The following is an 8,317-nucleotide window of genomic DNA, read 5'->3' as shown; positions in this document are numbered from 1 at the left end:
AAAGACAAAAAGGAAAAAAAAAAAGAAGATTGTAGTGTGAGTTTTTCAATAGGAAATGGTTAGGAGTTTGGTGGAAAGATGATGCTAAAAGTGAAAATCTTTCATGTGAGAGGATATTTTTGCATGGAGGCAATTATCTATTTCCACCCAAAGAGTATCTATTATTTAATTAATCCTGCCTGGAAGCGAAGGGGTAGGCTAAATCTTTTAGAGGTCTTTCCAGCCCTAATTTTTTCTTTACTTGCAAAGCAAGTAACAATTAATGAAATTGCTACAAAGTGCCATGAAAAAGACAATTGATCATAAGTGTGCTTTTTTTTTTTTTTTCCTTTTTTTTGTCTTTTTTCATGACTGGTAACGGGATCGCAACCCTTGGTGTCGCGCCTGCACCGCGCTCAACCAGTGAGCGGACCGGTCTCTATATAGGATCTGAACCCTCGGCGGGAGCGCCGCCACTCTCCCAAGCACCGCACTCTACCGAGTGCACCACCGGTCCGGCCCCAAAGCATTTGCTTTTTTTTTTTTGTCTTTTTCCGTGTCCGGCAACGGATCCCAACCCTCAGTGTCGCCCCCGTTTTAATTAAACAAGATTTACTGTTTGTCTTTGGAGATAGAAAATACATATGTTTCCAACTTCAGATACATTGTAATTTATTTGTCTTGTTTTTTTCCTAATATTAAATTTTTGGGCTATCATTGAAAAACTGATAAAAGGGGGCTGGCCTGGTGGCGCACTGCTACAGTGCACTGCTTGGGAGTGTGGCGGCGCTCCCGCCGAGGGCTCGGATCCCACGTACAGACCGGTTCCCGCTCACTGGCTGAGCGAGGTGCGGGCATGACACCAAGGGTTGCAATCCCGTTGCCGGTCCCGGTCCGGTGCGGGCGCGACACTGAGGGTTGCGATCCATTGCCGGACACGAAAAAAGGGAAAAAAAAAAAAAAAACTGATAAAAGAAAAAAGAAGGAAAAATATCATAACTTTTCATTATGATATTTTGTAGCCTGTTTCTAAGCAGCAAACACTTCACTTATTTGGTTTGATCCTTAATTTTGTTTTTATGAGTAGACAAGGAGTGATAACTTTAACCCTTCTGTGAAATTACTGCTATAATGAGGTGAACCACATGCTATGTTAGAATCTTTGGGAAGATTTAGCAACACAGTTCATGACACTCTTTGTGGTTAAACAAGTCTGGATTTGTTTCTAGTTGAAAGTGTTGATAAATACCTTCATCTGTATGGCATATATACATGTTTGTATATATGAGAGAACTTCAAAAAGTTCATGGAAAAATAGAATTAAAAATAATACGAATCTTTCCATAAACTTTTTGAAGACCGCTTCATACATATATATAGATTGGATGTTTGTAAATATATCTTTATTTAAACATACCAGTGAATTTTGCTATTAAAAAGAATTCTATGGTAAGTCCTTTTGAAACTTGTTAAATGTTTTGACATGATAAAAGTACCACGTCCATATTAGAAGTTACTTTATGGTCTGTTTTTTTCTTAAATTCAAAACATCTCCTGTCCCCTAGCCACCTTCTCCCATGAAGGCGGGCTTTGCTGATGTGAACAGGCCCTTAGGACAGCGCTTCAGGTCCTTCCACGTGGCCATTAACCCAGGTCCTGGCCCTGAGGATTAGGGAAGACATCAGAGGGCTCATCCTGAATTGGATTTAGAGGCTAGATTAAGAACCAGCCGGGAGGGAAGGAGCCTCCACTGCAGAGGCTCAGAGCTGCCTGTGAAGCTGGAAGTGGAGGATGGCTGGTGAGGAGGTGGTGGGTGGGTGTTTTCAGTGTTGAAGCAGAGGCAACGTCTTTGCCATTATTTAGTCACTCAGAAGGATTGGGGACACTTTAATTATAGGATCTATTCCCTTCAAGGGTCTTTTATCAGGAGTGTTGTGGAGGCTGGGAGTAGTGATGACAAGGATATCCTCAGGAACAAAGCAAATTCTGCTGTTTTTATGTTGAAGCAGGATAAAGTCATACACGGCTGCCCAGTCTCTTGTGTTACATGTGCCCTTGGGAGAGAGGAGTTTCTATACCCTTCCCCATGAGCTCCCTGGGGGAAAGGCTTTTTCATATTTTGGCCATTTTTACATCCAGTAAGTTCTGTTGTTGCTATGTTAACTGTCATTTATCTGTTTTGCATATAAAGCCATCTAAAATGGACCAGCATTTCAAATGTTGTATGCAACATAATGAGGCAGTCATTGGCTCCTAGAGCATCCAGGGTTTGAGTAGTCAGCTAGCCCCACGTTGACGTAGAGACAGGACATCCCGAGCTGGCTATCCTTCCTGTGGCCCGCGCTCACTGGGAGGAGGGTGCCAGGTGTTTGTTTCCTAGCAGGAGCTGAGAACGACTTAAAGGCAGGGCAGCTCAGGGTTCTGTCCCGTCCCCACCCCTCAGCTGCCCCATGGCCCTCTTACATGGTGTGCTGCGGGATTTTAAAAACATCTCTCAGAAGGTGAGGACTGGACGGGGCTTCCTTGTTTACCTAGACTGGTTTCAGTGCACTCTTCCTGTGCTTACTCGCGGTGGAGTATGAGTGGCGACGGTTTTCACTTTCTACACGAGGGGGCTGGGTTTCTAGGAATGTGCTTATGCCTACATCAACAAGCATTCAGTAGTACCTTGGAGGCCATTAGAATGCAATTTTACCTTCACCAAAGCTGATGACTAAAATAAAGGGCGAGGGCCGGCCCGGTGGCGCACTGCTACAGTGCGCCGCTTGGGAGAGCGGCGGCGCTCCCGCCAAGGGTTCGGATCCCACATACAGACCGGTTCCCGCTCACTGGCTGAGCGAGGTGCGGGCACAACACCCAGGGTTGCGATCCCGTTGCCGGTCCTGGTCCGATATGGGTGCGACACTGAGGGTTGCGATCCGTTGCCGGACACGAAAAAATAAAAAATAAAATAAAATAAAGGGCGAGTACTTCCTCAGGAAATGAAGAGCAGCTATTCAAACACAGGGAAAAAATCTTTAAGAAAAAACAATTGCTTTTTTAAAAAGGAAATTTAATGTAGTCATGTGCACCTGGATATTTGCATGATAATAACTTCAAAGTATAAATATATATATTTTCCAGAAGTTTCTTCCATTTGCTTATAGTGTCAGAGGTCAGAAGTGCAGAATGGGTCTCACTGGGCTAAAATGAAGGTGTTGGCAGGTCCGGCTTCTCCTGGAGGCCTGTTCCAGTCCCTCACAGCTGCCTGCATCCTCCATCAAAGCCAGTGGTGGCCAGGCGAGCCCTCATGCCGTGTTGTTCTGGCACTCACTCCTGTGCCTCCCATTTCCACGTTTCAGGGACCCTGTGATTACATCGGGCCCATATAAGTAATCCAGCACAGTATTCTCATTTTAAGGTCAGCTGACTAGCAGCCACAGGTTCTGAAGAATACGATGTGGACAGCTTTGGAAGGACATGGTTCTGCCTACCACAAAGCCCTTACTAGATGTTTTTGACACCTTTTAATCTGTTTAACTTACCTTTTTTTTGGAATCAACTGTTCTTGTATAATGAGCTATTACTACACTCTATTCCATGTTTTCTGTCACTCTTTTGTCAAACATGCCCACAACAGGGAACGATACCATTTTTCTACAATTCAGAGCTGAACTTGGCTTTTAAGGTGGACTTGAGTCTTGGTGATTGCAGTTATCCTTATAGTTTCAGGGAGTCCTAAGCTCACATCCAAAGATCAGGCCAGTACAGTCCTTCCCGTGTGTTGGTGTTAAAAGACAGGAAGCCAGTGGTGGCTGCAGGGCTTGTCTGGAGCAGCTTTTGCTTAGCTTGTGGGTGTGGGTCTGGGCCTGGAAGTTAATCACAGCAGGTGTCAGACTGTGCAGAAGGGATGAAGGGCTGTCAGGTGCTATTTTAACCTAACAGGGGTTAGACAGCCGAGTTGTATTTCATCACCTGAAAGGAAAATCTAGTTCTTGAGCTTCAGCGCATGAAAGATGTAGGGAGGTTGTGGGGCGAGGATCTCACAGTTGGATAACAGTCAGGCACTGATGGGATCGTAGGAGGTAGTGCTGTGTCAGAATTTCTGTGTCCTAAGTTTGGATTAGCCTGGCTCTGGCTGCTCACCACCCCTGTTGACACATGCCTTTGTTTTCTCAGGTCCGTGCCCACCAGCTGGTCTTACCACCTTGCGATGTAGTGATCAAAGCCGTTGCTGACTATGTCCGCAACATTCAGGACACCTCTGACTTGGATGCCATAGCTAAAGATGTTTTTCAGCATTCACAGGTAAAAAAATACAGATTCACATGTTAGGACTTTGCGTAGTGGTGTGGCCAGGTTGGGAAGGGGCCTGAGAGGTGCAAGCTGACTGGACGTGTCTGGGTGCTTGTGCTTGGCCTGTCAAGCCACTGTGAAGAAACCCCAGGCCACAGGGCCACAAATTGTGCTTGTGGGCAGGCCGGCTGGCCAGCCAGGTGATCTCAACCGCTTCACCTAGCTTTTCCACCCTCACTTCCAGCCTGAAAAGGAGGAGGAGGAGGAAAGTGGACAGTTGCTAAGGTCTGCTGCTTCTAAGGTCTTTGTCTTAATAAGATCTGTGTTTCATCGTTATCAGAAGACACACCATATCATATTGATCAGAGGGTAGTGTGAGTCTCTGATTTGTTTGTTCCTTTCAGGATATGACCAGGGATTTTCTGCTCTTTTTGGGAAGTAAGGCATGCAAACAAGTCAGCATTAGTAGAATAGGTGAGGTTTTGTAGGACTCCTGTTCTGTCTCTCTAGAGAACTGAAACCCTGGGTGGACACATCCCCGACCTGTCTGCTGCCATCTGTTCCACTTGCTGCAGATGGCATGCGAAACCCCCATGGGCAGGATCAGAGACCGAGCAGAGGAGAAGAAGAGAAGTCATGAGCTAGAACCCAGGTCCGTTACAACAAGTTCAGAACTCTGCTGTTTTAATGACATTGCTTTAAAAGGTTTAATGTTTGGTTTGATTCTTCAGTAATCTCTTGATTTTTCCCTAAAGGTTTTAATGTCATTCTAAATTCTTACCTAATATGGAAAGCTACAGATTATTTTACATGTGCTGAATTATAAAAATGTGTTAATACACATGATCAGTGGCATACTAATTTACAAAGGTTTTCCTACATTTATTTCAGTCTAGAACAGATGACAAAGTTATTCGATTTAAGAGAGCAATTGGATATTATTCAGCGACTAGTAAGCCTATGTCATTTCATCCACCACATTACTTAGGTAAGTAAATAAAGGCCTCTCTGTGATAGATATTGACCATACAATAGTCCAAAGAGGTTTAAAATATTCACCCTATAATCTTGTAGGTTTATTTTTTCGAAATGTGATTTTCTGCAGTTATACAAATAAGTGTAGCTGAACTTCCTGGGCAGACTCAATAGTAACTGCCCTGGAAATATTGAGGAGCAGAGAAACTTACAGACTCACTAGAGTGGAGAAGAGAAGTAGAGGGTCGTGAAGACAAAAGTTGGCAGGTCATAATGATATTAAAGTCTTGGTGTCTCTGAGGTGTTCTATTCTAAATACAGAATTCCTTGAGGACATAGATGGGCCTCCAGACCTGCAAATGACTTCATAAATGCAGTGGACTTGTAGCCTTGTAGCTCCTTCCTGTTTTGTTGCTTTTTTTATTTTTATTTTTGCAAAAGACCAGATTTAATTCAGAGATTTGAAATTGGGGAATAAAAATAATTATGAGCTGTTAGCCTGAAGCCTGCTTGCATCGTGAGTGTCTCATGGGAGGTTGTTTGCCTTTGGAAGTGTACAGAGCATTAGACCCCAGGTCTGGTTTAAATCGTGTTGTTTACTTCATATCAGCTGTTAACAAAAGAAAGCATGTGCAAGAGACTCTTAGGGAAGTAGACTTTTTATTGGTTTCAGAAGATCAGTTCCAAGCTTGGAAATGCCCCTAAAAGTCTCCTTTACTATGATAGCATTCCTTCATTTATTCGAGCATAGAGCCTCCTGTGTGCTAGGTCCTGGGGTGCAGAGATCAGAGACGTGGCGCTGGCTTTGGAGGACTGTGTGAGGGTGGGGGATGAACGGGGAAATGTGGCTTCCCTGACACTGTGTGATGAAGGAGGCAGGGCTGGGGAGGTGGAGGTGGGCATGGGTGAGGCTGGCTGTATGGCCACCTCTGCTGGCCCAGCCTCCCCGTCGTGATGGCAGCAGAGGGGCACTTGGTTTCTCTCTTGCTCTCCTACAATTAGTTTTCTTCCCAGCAGCCAGAGTAATGTTTAAAAATGTAAATCGTACCATGCTATTCCCAGGCTTAAAACCCTCTGCTGGGTTCCCATCACACTTGGAATAAACTCCGCCTTCTAATCCCGCTTACTCCCATGATCCGACTCCTGCCGACTGCTCACTCTTCATGAGCCCAGCCTTCTTTCTTGCCTTGAATAAGTCAGGCTGGCATCTGCCTGGGCCTCAGCACCAGCTGTTGTGCCTAGAGGACTCTGTTTCTAACCACCTTGTGTTTGGGCTGCTCTGATTTGTGAGGTCCAGGCTCCAATATTCTTCTCTGAGGCCTTTCTTAACCAGCCAGTCTCAATTTGCCATTGGCAGTTCTCTGTCATGTCACCTTGCTTTGATTCTCTGCTCACTTGTCAGCTGCTTTTCTTCACCCCCTCGTACCCCAGAGATGTTAGGTCTAGGGGAACTGGGGCCTGTTTGTTACCTTCATTCTTGTATCCCCAGTGGATAGTCAACTGCATTAATGAATGCACTCATGGTTTTTAAATCAGGGGAGTAAAGTGGTGGGACGTGTTTTACGATTGCTCTTGGAAAAGAAGGCATGAGGTTTTGGAAGGAGGGACACTGGTTGTAGGCTGTGAGGTCAGTTAAGGTGTGTCTGTTGATAACCTCACACACAGGAGGGGTTTAATGATTGCGTGTTGAGATATTGGAGGGCATGAACGATGATGCCAGCCTGTGCATCTGCCACACTACTTCCTGCCCCAGGCTTGCAGTTTAATAGAATGGGGTCATCAGGTAACTATTAAAACAGAAAGTGGATGTACAGTGCTTTGATGAGGTGCTTGTTCAGTGGCAGACACTGTTGTCGTTCTTAGGCAGAAAGGCCTGAAAGGGCACTGAGTGATTGAATGTTGAACGCTCAGGAAGCCTGAAAGGAGCTCTCAGAGGTGGGACTGGCATCCTTGTGGGTCTCTGTTGACATTCTGCACCTCATGGTATAGCCTTTGAGGCAGCTGTGGTTTAAACAGTAATTAGAGTGAACTTAGGACCAGCATGTTTATTCAAGAGAAGAAAAATGGTAAAACAAATATGGAGAAAGACAGAACACTTAACATCTGGGCTGATGATAACAATTTTGAAGATGTTTTGAATAGGCAAAGTGAGTTTTAAGGTTGAATGTCTTAAAAATATGTGATGTTCTGTTCTACCAAGTGCTTTCATGTTCTTATTAAATTTGTTGAACAACATTGAAGTCAAATGTTTTATAGATAAAGTTGACTGTTAGAATTTAGTTTCACTTTCACTTTCACTGCTCAGTGGCTTATGAAGTACAGAAGTATAATTGTTAAAGAATTTGAGATGTAATTTAGAGTGGTATTTTCAGGCAGGTTAATGTAGGTGATCTGACTCCCTATAAATCCTACTATAAGGCATTTCCTGAAGCTTCTGACTATTGCAGAAATCGAAATTGTAAGCCAAGGGACTAACAAAAGCGCAGGCACAGAATTACACCAGGGCAGGAAGTTTGGGGCAGTGTAGAATTTATTGATGGCTGGCGTGTGGCCTGGAATGGCTAGAGATGAGACTGGAGAGGCTGAGGCAAAATGGGGCAAGTTTTATTTCAAGCTACATGCACACAATGTGGAACTAGCAGAAATAGATTCTTGTAAAAATCACTTGTTGTTTTTTCTAGTAACTCTAAAGAAACACAAGTAATGTGGAGATAGCTCTTGTTGATTTTGCCTTGCGTACTGCTGGGATTCTTCTACCAGTGAAAAGAAGGCGATGAGGACTGGAACCCAAGTTGAAGGCCGAGAAGGAGCCACGTGGACTTGAGGAGATGCTTTGTTGGCATCCCAAGTTAGAACTCAAGATGTATTTTCTGTAGAAATGTTTTTATAGATGCTAGGTAGGTCATGAGTGATCTTTGGTGATGTCCTTTAATCCAACCACAGTCCATTATGTTATTCTACAGGAAAATACTTCAGAAATTTGAACCACGAATGTGAAGACGTAACTTTCTTGTTCGTTATAACTTGTCTTTATTAATACTTTGAGAAGTTTTTTTTTTTTTTTTTTTTTTCCCTAAAAAATGACCGG

At 44.0% G+C, this 8,317-nt stretch overlaps 1 protein-coding gene across 1 annotated transcript in view; it reads left to right on the top strand.

Moving 5' to 3' along the window:
- Window positions 1–8,317, top strand: part of FAM120A (family with sequence similarity 120A) — a 102,636-nt gene that overhangs the window by 36,021 nt on the left and 58,298 nt on the right. The window contains 2 exon segments of the mRNA XM_008576200.1: window positions 4,138–4,266; window positions 5,146–5,242. Of these exon segments, the coding sequence (XP_008574422.1) occupies window positions 4,138–4,266; window positions 5,146–5,242 (226 nt within the window).

This window comes from Galeopterus variegatus, unplaced genomic scaffold, assembly GCF_000696425.1.
Source record: "Galeopterus variegatus unplaced genomic scaffold, G_variegatus-3.0.2 Scaffold1310, whole genome shotgun sequence".
NCBI lineage: Eukaryota > Metazoa > Chordata > Mammalia > Dermoptera > Cynocephalidae > Galeopterus > Galeopterus variegatus.
Note: the sequence above shows the minus strand (reverse complement) of the source record. Positions and strands in the feature narration are given on the sequence as shown.